The sequence below is a fragment of the Trichoderma ghanense genome (genome assembly GCF_004382785.1).
Source record: "Trichoderma ghanense strain CCMA-1212 chromosome Unknown scaffold_14, whole genome shotgun sequence".
NCBI classification, from domain to species: Eukaryota; Fungi; Ascomycota; class Sordariomycetes; order Hypocreales; family Hypocreaceae; genus Trichoderma; species Trichoderma ghanense.
The window spans coordinates 42,657-55,037 of record NW_027395677.1 but is presented as its reverse complement, the minus strand read 5'-3'; the positions used below and the strand labels follow the sequence as shown (position 1 = coordinate 55,037).

Here is a 12,381-nt window from a genome sequence, read left to right as displayed (position 1 = left end):
TCGATCTGAGGTGTTCATAATATCCAGCAGGGTGTGTGACGAGTTTTCTTTCCACCGCATGACAGCTTCATCATCGGACAGCCTTGAGTCAATATAGACTCTCTGCCGGAATCCAAGATCTTCTCCCGGGAGTCCAGGTCTCTACTCTTAGGGCCTTTGACTCTTGACAGTGAAGCTAGGAGGAATCCATTTGCCGTGCTGATGGCCTAGGGTAAGCAAGCCACTTCACGATACTTGTAGAAGACGACCTGGAGTCAGCCGTTGGGACACAACAGGAATCAACGTCATAACACTCGATTTTCGTACCACGTAAGTTGGGTTCTATGAAGGGACAATTTAGGTATGGCACTCGGTGGACTGCCCAGTAGGCAGCCTACAAGCCTCTCGCCTCTCTCTACAAGAGATGCAAGGCAGGTGCTTTGTAGCTCGGCTACGTATCAAGACGCCGAGCAGTTGTGTTTGGAATGACAGTTTTGGACTTCATCTGTTGCGGGTCTGGAGGGCATGTGAAGCTGTGAAATTGATCCATGCCATTATACAATTGCTATATGAGTCTGGAAATGATCTTTAGTGTCATCAAGACATAGCGACGCCCACTTTGCGGGATCACGATTCACTAGGTATCAATTGAAGGAATGAACCAACCTCTACCTAATTTCTTGCGAATCATGCGACCGATATATACCCCAATGTGAAAGTGCATTTACAAAAAGTCTATACTTCATTTTCATCATCATAACACTTACTCCGTCTAAGCCTCCGCCTCCGCCTTAGCTTCGCCCTCCGCCTCCCCCTTCTCAGGCGCCTCATAGCCCTCAGTCTTCATGTCCTTCAATCCCAGCTCCTCCTCCTCCTCCTCCGTCCTCGTGTACCTCTCCCTCTGAATCTTGGGATCGGGCGCCGGCGGGTCAACCAGCGACTGGACATAACTGCTGGCAAAAGGATCCGTCAAAATGACAGTAAAGGGCTTCGAGCCGGCAATGGCGCTGTCGAGGTTCGCAAAGAACTTGTCCCACTGAGACTTTTCGTCCGCTCTCAGTGAGTCGCCGGCGCCCTCGCCGGCCTCAAAGATCTGGCTGTGCAGGTCGTCGCGGACCTGCGTCAAGAGGCCCTCGACGGTAGTGAAGCGGCCGCCGAGGGTGCCTGGGTTGACGTGCAGCTCCAGCTCGGGGCATTCGAGGCCGCAAGTCTCGCTCTTGAGGATGTCGCGTGCCAGGTCGACCCCGCCGTCGACCTGGAGGGTAATCTTCTCGCCGTACTCGGGGATCTCGCCGCCCGTCTTGACGTCGTTGGAGCGGTAGCCGCAGGCGTCGCACACGGTGGACATGAGCACCACCTGCTTGAAGTGCGGGATGTCAACCATCTTCATGTGCGTCGTGCAGTTGTGCATGCAGCCGGGGCATGTCGCCGGGAAGCTGTAGACCTCGTTCGGAATGATGTCTCCGTCCTCGGTCAGACCGGGGTTCGTCAGCCCAGCCTCTGCACTGCCGTCGCTGTCTGCAAGACCGAGGGCGGCATTCTGTTCGGGCGTTCGCGCATACTCGTGCTTCTCCCACTTGCCGACACCGTCCTTGAGGTCGGGCGCGATGAAGGAGTTGCCGGCGGGATCGTCGACGTAGACGCGGAAGGGGAATGCCTCTCCTGCCAGCATGGCCCTGCACTTCTTGATGATCTCTGACACCTTCTCGTAGACCTCAGGGGCCTTCTCTTTGCGCTCCTCCTGTCCCATCTCCAAATCGTCAACAACGCCTGTGAGCAGGCCCTCGACATTTGTCAGCTGGCCGCGGCCTGGGGGAATCTCGAGGTCGATCTCGATGAACTTGACGGTGGCGGTGTCGGACTTGACGACCTGGCGAGAAAAGTCGGCGAGGTCGGTCAGTCGCAGCTCGTAATGCGTGCCCTTGGGCTGAATGGTTCCGGCCGGCTGGATCTCGTTGTTCTGGAAGTTGCAGTGCTCGCAGGAAAAGGACATGATGACGACTTCGCGGAAGTAGGGAATCTGAGTAAGGAGAAGTCTTGTGATGCCCTACACGTCTGGTTAGCCCATGGACAGAGACATCTCGCATAAAGGCTGGAGGATGCAGCGACTCACATTTTCGTGGCAGTTCATGCAGAGGGATTCGATCTCGTCCACCGGCTTGACGTCGTCCTCGTCAACGGTGCCATTTGTGGCAGCGGAGAGGCCCTGCGCCTTTGAGCCGATGGGCTCGAAAAATGTTTGCTTTTCGCTTTCGGCAGCCATGATTGATCTGATTTGGTGAATATACAAGATAGGGAAAAAAAAAAAAAAAAAGAAGTTTGTCGCAAAATGCAGTGTTTTGGATCACGGCGGGGTTCCGAATTTTTTGGAGGGGCAATTAAATGGCTGCGGTTATGTCATGCAGGGCCTGCGCTAGAACATTCCCGATGCATCCTGACGAGCCGAGAGCCAGCACGAGAGAAAGTGCACCTTTTGACGGTCATTTCTCATTGCTGCCAGTGGTTGATATTGAGGAAATCATCTGATGGTGTCGATGTGGTCGTACGTCATTCAGCCGATTCACTTCATCATGAAATCTGCGAGCGACAGCGGGTTCGATGGGCGCTGCTGGCCAGAGAGCAGAGCCTGCAATCCCGCCTTGCGATTTTTGGCGCGCTTCTTGCTGCTCGCGTTCGCCGTGGCTGGTTTTTGGGCCTCAACACTTTCCGCCGCCTTTTGCATCCTTGCCTTGGCCTTTGCAGCTTTCTGGCGCGCGACAGGTTCGGGAGCCGGGAGGGGAATTCTGGTGACTCTGGCGCAGAGACCGCAGGTAAAGTCTTTGGATCGCTGTGGCGGTTTCGCTGGTGGCTGCGTCTTTCTCAATGATGTCCGGCTCTTCGACGCTTTGGCGCCCGCTGCCTTCTTCCTCGATGTTCTCAGCGTCTCGAGCTTCAGCTGCGTCCCTTGCCCCGGAATCATAATGTGCCCACAGGCTGCGCAGACATGCTGTCGCTCGAGATCCGAGGGCGTCAAGTCGTTGGAATAGAGAAGCGCTGCTCTCTGGCTCAGGAGATGCGCCGACGTCTCTGGAGCTGCGAGCCGGAGCAGATGGGCGGCATCGGTGAGGAAAGTAATCGCCGGAGCATTCGCGGCAGCATTTGCGGCGACAGCGGCCATGTTGAGGGTTGCTGGCAGATACACTCCCTACTGGAATAAAAAGTAGGGGAAGAAGTTTGAAGCTTTCAACTCGAGGAACCGTGATGGACAGTTAGTGGGGCAGGGGTGTCTAGATCATGTGGCGGGAGTGCAGTTAACGTGGCGCTCTCCCTCCTACTAGTACATGACGTGAAATTCTACATGGGAGCTGTTGGATGAGCTTTCATAGCTTCAGTTGCATCTTGTACATTTACGCTCTCTTAATCTCCCATACCAGCTCCTTGATGCTGACCTCTTCGCCCGCCTTTTCGTCGTAGTCAAACCATTCCCCCTCTGTCAGATCGATGCCGGTAAACTTGGTGCCCGAGTCGATTCCATCAGCCAGCCAGTCGCCCTGTGGAGGTCAATCGTCAGTCCAAGATGGGTGTCAAAACAATCATTACACGGCTCACGTACCTCTGGCTTGAATTCTACAAACTCCAACCCCCTGCAGTCAAACTCAAACAGCTTCTGTGCCTTTGGAGGCTCGGTCTGTTCGTAAGCTGCTGGAGCTGACTTGATTGTTGCAGAAGACTCTCGCTATCAAAAACACATGAGAACAGGTCGAGAAATATCATCTCGAGGAGTCAAGGATTTACCTTGCAGTTTTTGCACCTCCAGACAAAGTTTGCTTCGCCCCTGCTGCCGCTCATCTCATTCGTTTCCTATGCGAAGCAGTGTGAGAACGTGGAGGGGTGCAAGGGAGATCAGATAAACTCACAAAGCGGTTCACGCCAACATAGTTGTCGTGAGTCTCTCTGCAAGACGTACACTGGACCTTGAACATGTACCAGAACGGGTTGTCCTGCGTATCGTCAGGGCGCAGATTCGTTACGCTAATTGCATGTGGGTGAGCATTCTGAGAGATCGCGGGGCAGACATGGAAGCACAAACCCCGACAGCTCTGCGGTCAGTGTGAGAGCGAACATGGCTATGTGAGATTGACGCTTCGGTATATGGAGAGATAGTAAGAGAAGAACAAGAATTCCAGAAAATGATAAGCCGTCGAGTTGACGCTGAATCTTGAGTCCTGCGGAAATTGGAGATGTAAGAGAGAGCTCTCTGGCTTGGTGGGGGGAGCTGGAAGCTCATCACGTGACCACGGAAACCTCGCAGAAGTGGAAGCATCGTTCGATTTTCGTCGCATCGCTTCCACATCTTGAGCTCCGACGTCAATTGACAACCACAACCGGCCCCGCCGTTGCTCGAAACCACCGAGTCCGCCTTCAGATGCCTCCCTGATGCAGACGATCCTCTCCAGGGCCGGACAGGCCCCGCGCGGCGGGTGCAAAGCCTGCAGCAGCGCCATCAACACCCTGGGCAAGAGACCGGCAGCCGTCCGTCGCAAGCCGACCTTCGCCGAGCTCTTCACAGCATGCTACAGCTCCATGTTTGCTACGGCGGCATTGGTGGATGCCATCAGGAAGGATGACCGCCGGAGAGAGCTGGATCGTCAGCTGGACGAGGTCCGAAAAGAGATAGCCGATCTCCAGGACGGCCGGCAATCACAGAGCTCGGACGGCGAATCGAGGGGTCGATGGCTCGGCCTTGGACAGATGGACGAGCTGTGGAGGAGCTTGAAGAAGATATACAACAGCCGCCCGTATATGAAAGAAATACACCAGCCAGCAACCATTAGCAAATGCGATCTCATCGAAGCTCTAAAGCACGACTACTATGGCTGCTCGAGCAGTCGGCTGCGCAATGCGAAGAGGGAATTGGATTACGAAATACTCGAGAGTGCGATAATGCGGGAAGAGGGCGACACGGGGAGGTTCTACCGAGAGCCTCGAAATCAGGTTCAGCTGCTGCGCGAATCCATGAACACGGAGGCCCTGGTTCGGAAACTCTTGGAGAGGTCAAGGTTCTATGCCAAAGGCGAGCCCGCGCCGTCGCTTGAAAAAGCTCAAACTCTGTTGAGAGAAGGAAGTCCGGGGTTCACATTCCGATCAATTGACGCTGTCAGGGCGCAGGAGAACACCATACTGTTGAACAAGCGCCTGAGAGCCCTGGTTGCTGCTTCGAATCTGAATATGAAGGAAAAGATTGGCAGAATCTGCTATAATCTGCTCATCTCTTCTCACCCGCCCGACGTCCACACCTACAACACGCTCATTGTTGCGTTCAACAAGTCAGGCCACCACTCATTCGCCGAAGCGCTGGTGGCTTCATTCTTCCACGACCGGCTACTACAACCCACACCGTCCACCTTCATCGCCATCTTGAACCATTACCAGTGCACCAATAACCACGGAAAGTTCCTCCGAGCTCTCGCATGCATCACCGGGATCGACAATCGAACCGGTGCCAAAATCCGCCGGAGACACGTGTCAGACATCAACAGGAACCCGACTCTCCTGCCTTGGGCCCTGGATTCCAAACGTCGAACTCTCAACGGTGAATGGATATGGGATCATTTGCCCCTGACCTTGCCGTTGGTAGAAGAAATCTTCAGTGGGCTGCTTCACTTCAAACTCTTTGACCAAGCTGCAACGTTCCTCATGTCATGCATGCAGTGCGGCGTAAGACTGAGCCTCGATTCCGTCAAATACTTTTTCGACGAATGCATCGATGCCCTGGACTGGAAGGCTGCAGCTCGATTGGCCTCCAGCTTGGCACGTTCTCAAACAGCTCTGCAGAGGTTGCTTAGCTACGGAGATGGCGACGAGGACTCGTCTTACATTGTCGGTCGAATACGAGTCTTGTTAGACATTTGTGGCCTTGGTGGTCCGAATCATGTGCCCAAGTCGCTTTTGGCGAACCTTCGGATTTCCGGCCCTGCTTTCGCCAAGCTTCTCGATACATTGGCTGAAGAGGAAGGCCTGCCGCCGGATGCGTCTAGATCTAGGGGAATGACTGACAGGCATAAGAGCAGAGTGCTACAGTTGGAGAGTATATGGAAGGAGTACGAGTTTGTGAGAAAGACGACGCTTTCCATCGAGAGCAAGCTCCTCTACCCCGACTTCTCACCCGCCTTTCGAACATCGATGGCCCTCTACATTGGCCAGAGGGCTGCGCAAAGAAGCGAGCAGCTGAGCCGAGAGTTTACACAGTTCATGGAGACTTGCACCTTGGTTAAAACAGTGCCACAATCGCCTTTGGAAGACGGGGATGCCACCGAGCCATCAGCCGACAGGTCGACGAGCTCTGAGAGTACGGGGTTCTTCAACTATGGGAGCTTTGTTGATGGCAAGCCCGCGGGATCAAGGCTCAGGCAGATGCTACTGGCCTGGTCGAACCCTTTAGAAAGTGAAGCTGGCGTGTTGCGAAGGATAGCTGTGAGCTTTGAGAGGATGATGCGAAGCGGATGATGGGGGCTATCTACTTCTCTGGCGCATACTAGATAGTAGGTAGTATTGGTGTATTTGTATCGTCATTGTATGTATATAGAAAGGTTGGCGGCAGACCAACATGTGCTCAAGCTGTGTGTTTCAATAGGCGCTTTGGCGGGAGGGGAACTATCTAGGGGCTGGGGTAACTAAGTAACTAGTAGTGGCATCTCGTGTTACTGTATGCTATAGAGCATAAGGTAACTTCAGAAGAAGATGACTTATCGTTTGTATCATAGCTTGGCCTAGTTGCCAATCAATGGGTCTCAAGCGTGGTGATTGTGTAATCGACAGGACGCAACTCCGATTCTTGTCGATGCCTCGTGGACCTAACAAAGATAGACCAAGTCCGTACGGCAAGTCAAGGCCTAGCGGGAAGCGGCGGCGGCTAGCGCAGGAATGGTGTTCCAAGCCATACAGTGTCTCCGATACCGTATCCTCTGCACCCAGCATGTTACACGCTCGCAAAACTTGCAGCAATGAACCCAATTCCCATCTCCAGCTCTCAGCGGAGGGAGGACACAGTCCCGACACACTGTAGCGGCGGGCGGCATGGCCGGCAGGACAGAGCCGGGCAAGTCACGAGGCGCAGGCCGTGTCCACTCACGGCGCCGCATGTGCTCCATGTGCTCGACCAGCTGGTGCTGTCGCTGCAAGGAAAATCGCACTTCAGGGGGAGCGAAGCAGAGATTGGGGCTCCTTCAGCCGGCGTTGAAGCTCCACCGGGGCGATTCAGGGTCCTGTTTTCTGCACGGCTTTTCTAGCTGCCCTGTTTGTTCAGAAGATTTGCTGGTATGTATAGGTGGGTTGGTGGATTGTTCCGGGTACGTCGCAACTGCGTGGAGGTTGACGGGTTATCGCCAGTTGGTGGAGGTTACAGTTACTGTGCTCGACGCGGATATGGGCACCTTCCACTTGCTGAGAACTTAACTTGGAACTTTGTCTCCTCAAGGCACCACCGCTGCTGAAGTGGAGAGGAGGTTGTCAATCACCTCCATCACCTTCATCGCCTTCATCCTCCTTCTCCTCTCGAACCCTCTTCATTCCTCATCATTTCGTCCCCTCGCAACCCTCAACTCTGCCCCTCAGACGACTCCCAGCGCGAAAAAGGCGGCGAGACCCTCCGAACATCGCTGTGCCTGTCCCGCTCTGTGGCCCCCGTCTGCCGCATGTCAGATGAACCTTGTCGACATCTAGACCACCCTCGAGAACCCCCGAACAGCTTCAAATACGGGCACGCTGCTCTTGTGACCGACGCCACAGATTTGCTCTGCCTCTGTGCGAGCTGTGCTGCTGCTGGACTCTTGTGAACGAGACGGGCGATCCGCTGCTGGAGCTGGTGGAACAACAGACAGCCGTCAACTGCCTATCATCGATAAACGAGGTATGTCGATCTCGACTGCTGCCAGCCGTGCCTTGTTTGCTTTGCCTTGCACCAACAAGGACGAGCAGGTGGTTGTCGGCTTGGGCTCCCCGCCTTGATCGCTTCCCTCCCCTTGATTCTGGAGCAATCTAGAACTCTCGCAGCGCTGCCGGGCCATGGATTGTTTGGCGGCTATCCGCATATGTCGAGACTCTTGAGGACGTGGAGACTGGTCGCCATCCATCACGCGGTCTGCGCCGCATCTTGCTGCTCTTTCCACCCCGGCCACTTCTAGCTTTCTCCCTGCTATCACTCTCTGACCTTCTTTCTCTCTAGTTCGGCTTCTGATTCTGTTGCTTGAATCTGGCAGCATCGTGCTACTGCTTGGTAAGTACTGCCGACCGTCACCTGTTACCACCGCAATCTGGACCGGCATTCGTACGACGATGTGCTGCGACCTGCCCAAAGCAGGAGCTTGGGAAAACAGGCGTCTGACAGGAGAAACCCCCCACGCAGTTCTGACCAATCGGCAGTGAGCAGACAAGACAACAGAAGAAGGTTCAAAGTGCCGAAGACGACGGTTCGAACCAGCGGGTGGCGTGGAAAGAAGAAATCATGAAGTTTGGACGAAAGTGAGTTGCTTTGGGATCAATTGGCGCCGCAGGGCGGCACTGACTGAAACCGCGCTCTTCCAAAAGCCTCCCGCGAAACCAGGTCCCTGAATGGGCCTCCGCCTACATCAACTATAAGGGCCTCAAGAAGATTGTCAAGGCCGCTGCCGAGAAAGCCCGAAATGGCGAGACGGTAGATCCAGCAGGTGGGCAGTCTTTCTCTCATCTCCTGTCGAGGCCGAGCTTTTGTCTCTAACAGCGCTTCGTCCGCAGAGCTTTCCTTCGCCCTCGATCGCAACCTTGAAGATGTCGACTCCTTCTACAACAAAAAGTACGCCGAGGCCTGCCGACGAGTCAACCTCCTGCAGAACCGCTACGGACGCGTGCCCGATGTTGTTGCGACGCTGGATCAGGACGAGATTGAGGAGGTCATGGGCGCGCTGTTGGAGCTGAGAAGCCAACTGAGGAATCTGCAGTGGTTTGGTGAGATCAACCGCAAGGGCTTCGTCAAGATCACAAAAAAGGCCGACAAGAAGGTGCCGGGGATTGCTTCGCAGCACCGGTTCATCGCGACAAAGGTCGACCCCAAGCCCTTTGCGCGGGACGGGAATGTCGTCAGGCTTCTGAGCGAGATCAACCGCTGGCTTTCGGTGTTGGGAGACGCGCAGAGCAAGGATGATTCAAAGTCGGAGCGGTCTAACCGTTCTTTCAGCCGATCATCGGCCAAGGTGTTTCTACACCTCCCACACGCCCAGCTCGATACGCTGGAGCAGGCCGTCCGCAACGACGACGTTGAGTCGCTCAAGTCCGGATTGGCTGACGCTCACGTTGACTCGTCAGAGGCTTCGTCGCAGCCGTTGTTGCTGAACCTGCTGCAGCGGTCCATCTCGGGACGATCTCGGGCTTGTATCGGCTATCTTCTCCAGAACATCAAAGATCTTGAAGAGCCTGAGGATATCAACGGACGAAACTGCATCCACCGCCTCGTTATTCACATTGGCCGCACCAAGTCTGCGCCCACAAACGAGGATGCCAACACGTATCCTGTCCCGGTCGGCACGCATTTCAACACGAGGCACCTGCAGCCTGCCGTCTCTTCTACCGTCCAGGTCAAGGAGCTCAACAAGCACGAGTCTGCTCTGCTCGGTAAGGATGACGAGGCTGTGCAGATTCTTGAGTTTTTGCTTGACAACATGACGGAGAATCAGCGAGTGGCCCTGAAAAGCCCCGACACTTTTGGTCGGCTGCCGCTTCACTATGCTGCCCAGTTCGGATTCGTTGTCGTGTGCCAGATCATCATGGCCAGGATGCAGCAGTGGGGCCAGTTCGACGTCAAAGACGGCATCGATGCCCCTGAGTGGCAGGACAACGATGGATACGCGCCGCTTCATCTCAGTGTCATTGGCGGCCATCCTCTGACCACGCAGGCCCTTCTGCAAGGCGAGAACTGGCAGGGCAGCAGCGAGGCGAAGACGGAGATCCGCAAGACTGTTGCCAAGTCTGGCGCTGTCCTTGCGCTTGCTACAAAGTCCAACTACGTTGTCATTGTCAAGATGCTCGTCGACGCTGGCGTCAATGTCAACTGGACTGACAAGACGGGTGAGACGGCGCTCCACGTTGCCGCTAGATTCGGACATGATGAGTGTGCCCGCGTCATCCTCGAGAGCAAGCTGCAAAAAGCCGACATCGAAATCGCAGAGAAGTCTTATGCCTGGACTCCGCTGCATGTTGCTGCCGTTGACGGTTCTCTTTCTGTCGTGCAGCTGCTCATCGACGCCGGGGCGGACGTCTCCAAGCCTGATGCATCTGGCTGGACGGCCAAAGAGCATGCGGCGCTGCGTGGACACATGCCAATTGCCAGGCTGCTCGCGGCCCATACGAACGAGTCGGAGACGGCTACACGATCAGTGGCCCCCTCTCCGCCACTCAACCCTACTGAGACGTCTTCCTCCATCGACGGCCGCCGTTCGAATGCATCATCGCCGGCGCCGCGACCGGCCGAGCTTGTCAAGACATTTGGTCATCGCTATCTGACCAACGAGAGCTTGGTCTTGGTGAGCCTTGGGTCTATGGACATCCGAAAGAAGCTCGATGCGGTCACTCTCGACAGCGTGCCGCTCGCGGAGGCGCATAACACGCAGCTCGACACGGCGCTGTCTGTCGTGGTGGCTGCGGACGGCGCTCAGGGGGAACCGACCATCATTGACCTCCCTGTTCACGAGCACATTGCGACCGAGCCGATTGTGTTTACCACGCGAGATGCCTCCAAGGTCAAGCTCCTCTTCGACATTGTGCCGACCTATTCGGGCAACAACAAGAACAAGATTGGGCGTGCCGTGGCCCTCATGTCTTCCATTCGACCGACACTAGGCACCAGCCGCATGAACTTGCAGGGCGATGTGTGCGTGCCCATCATGAACAGCAGTCTCGAGGTGATCGGGACAGTCAACTTCAACTTCTTGGTCATTACGCCCTTCTATCATCCCAACATGGAGATCACCTCCCGACAGACGTACTGGAAGAAGCTCTCGTCGACCATGGTCATCGGCCATCGCGGCCTTGGCAAGAACATCACCTCCAATAAGTCTCTGCAGCTCGGCGAGAACACGCTGCCTTCGTTCATCGCCGCGGCTAACCTGGGCGCCCAATACGTCGAGTTTGACGTGCAGCTCACCAAGGATCACGTCCCGGTCATCTACCACGATTTCCTTGTCAGCGAAACCGGCATTGACGCACCTGTCCACACGCTTACTCTGGAGCAATTCTTGCACATCAACTCGGATTCCAGCAGAAGCAACAAGGGCAAGACCAGCCCGAGCAAGAACGGAAAGTCGGCTGTTGGACGAACGCGCAGCAACAGCTTCACTCCTCAGAGATCGCAGTCCATGGGCTACGCCGGCACCGGTCTGCAGCAGGAGATGGAGGAGCGCATGAAGCACACCCGAGACTTTAAGGAGAAGGGCTACAAGGCCAATTCTCGAGGCAACTTTATCCAGGCACCCTTTGCGACGCTGGAAGACCTGTTCCGAAAGCTGCCGGAGCACATCGGCTTCAACATTGAGCTAAAGTACCCCATGCTCCACGAGAGCGAGGAGCACGAGATGGACACGTATGCGGTGGAGCTGAACTCTTTCTGCGATACCGTTCTGTCCAAGGTCTACGATTTGGCTGGAGAAAGGCACATCATCTTTAGCTCCTTCAACCCGGATATCTGTTTGTGTCTCAGCTACAAGCAGCCCTCGATTCCGATTCTGTTCCTTACAGATGCTGGTGTTTCTCCCGTGGGCGATGTTCGAGCGTCGTCGCTGCAGGAGGCTATTCGATTTGCCAGCCGCTGGAACCTTCTCGGGATCGTTTCCGCGGCTGAGCCATTGATCAACAGTCCTCGTCTGGTGAGGGTTGTCAAGGAGAATGGGTTGGTCTGTGTCAGCTACGGCATGCTGAACAATGATCCGCTGATGGTTCAGGTAAGTAACGCTGACAATCAATATCGTCTCTCATGAGCCTAATGCCGAAGCTAACAAATATTGCAGCGCCAAGTCAAGGAGGGCATCGATGCCGTCATTGTCGACAGCGTCCTGGCTATCCGAAAAGGACTTACGAGCGCCGAGACTGCTGCGGAAACACAAAAGCCAGAAACGGCAGAGACGACAGAAAGCTCGACGGAAGAAGAGACGGTGGTTATTGCTCAGCCCATCACAGAGCCATCACAGAGCTTTAGCCTTGGGAATAGCAACGGCGCACCACTCTCTACTTGAACGCATAGACGAGATAAAGAGAGAAAAGGATATAGAGACGTTGTTTTGTTTTTGGACGCAACTTCAACACATGATTGCCGAGAGCCAGTACGGCCTCTGCTGGTTATGGATTGTACGCATGCATTAGAATTGTTTGAGGGGAGTGGTTTCCCCGTGGCTTGAGCTG

At 55.1% G+C, this 12,381-nt stretch overlaps 4 protein-coding genes across 4 annotated transcripts; 2 read left to right on the top strand and 2 right to left on the bottom strand.

The window, feature by feature from the left end:
- Positions 1–751: 751 nt before the first annotated feature.
- CCMA1212_008900 (Zinc finger protein zpr1) lies at positions 752–2,242 on the bottom strand (the record flags this gene model as incomplete). Its single annotated transcript, XM_073706006.1, has 2 exons — positions 752–2,026; positions 2,093–2,242. 2 exons carry the CDS (start codon positions 2,240–2,242, stop codon positions 752–754), a joined length of 1,425 nt encoding a protein of 474 aa, XP_073555427.1.
- Positions 2,243–2,539: 297 nt separating this feature from the next.
- On the bottom strand, positions 2,540–4,083 carry CCMA1212_008899 (uncharacterized protein; the record flags this gene model as incomplete). Its single annotated transcript, XM_073706005.1, has 6 exons — positions 2,540–3,163; positions 3,390–3,509; positions 3,572–3,694; positions 3,754–3,819; positions 3,876–3,990; positions 4,049–4,083. 6 exons carry the CDS (start codon positions 4,081–4,083, stop codon positions 2,540–2,542), a joined length of 1,083 nt encoding a protein of 360 aa, XP_073555438.1.
- A 312-nt stretch (positions 4,084–4,395) lies between these two features.
- On the top strand, positions 4,396–6,465 carry CCMA1212_008898 (uncharacterized protein; the record flags this gene model as incomplete). Its single annotated transcript, XM_073706004.1, has 1 exon — positions 4,396–6,465. One exon carries the CDS (start codon positions 4,396–4,398, stop codon positions 6,463–6,465), a length of 2,070 nt encoding a protein of 689 aa, XP_073555439.1.
- A 1,996-nt stretch (positions 6,466–8,461) lies between these two features.
- On the top strand, positions 8,462–12,215 carry CCMA1212_008897 (Glycerophosphodiester phosphodiesterase GDE1; the record flags this gene model as incomplete). Its single annotated transcript, XM_073706003.1, has 4 exons — positions 8,462–8,466; positions 8,545–8,663; positions 8,731–11,924; positions 11,991–12,215. The coding sequence occupies 4 exons, from the start codon at positions 8,462–8,464 to the stop codon at positions 12,213–12,215; spliced, it is 3,543 nt and encodes a 1,180-aa protein (XP_073555431.1).
- Between the last annotated feature and the right edge of the window lie 166 nt (positions 12,216–12,381).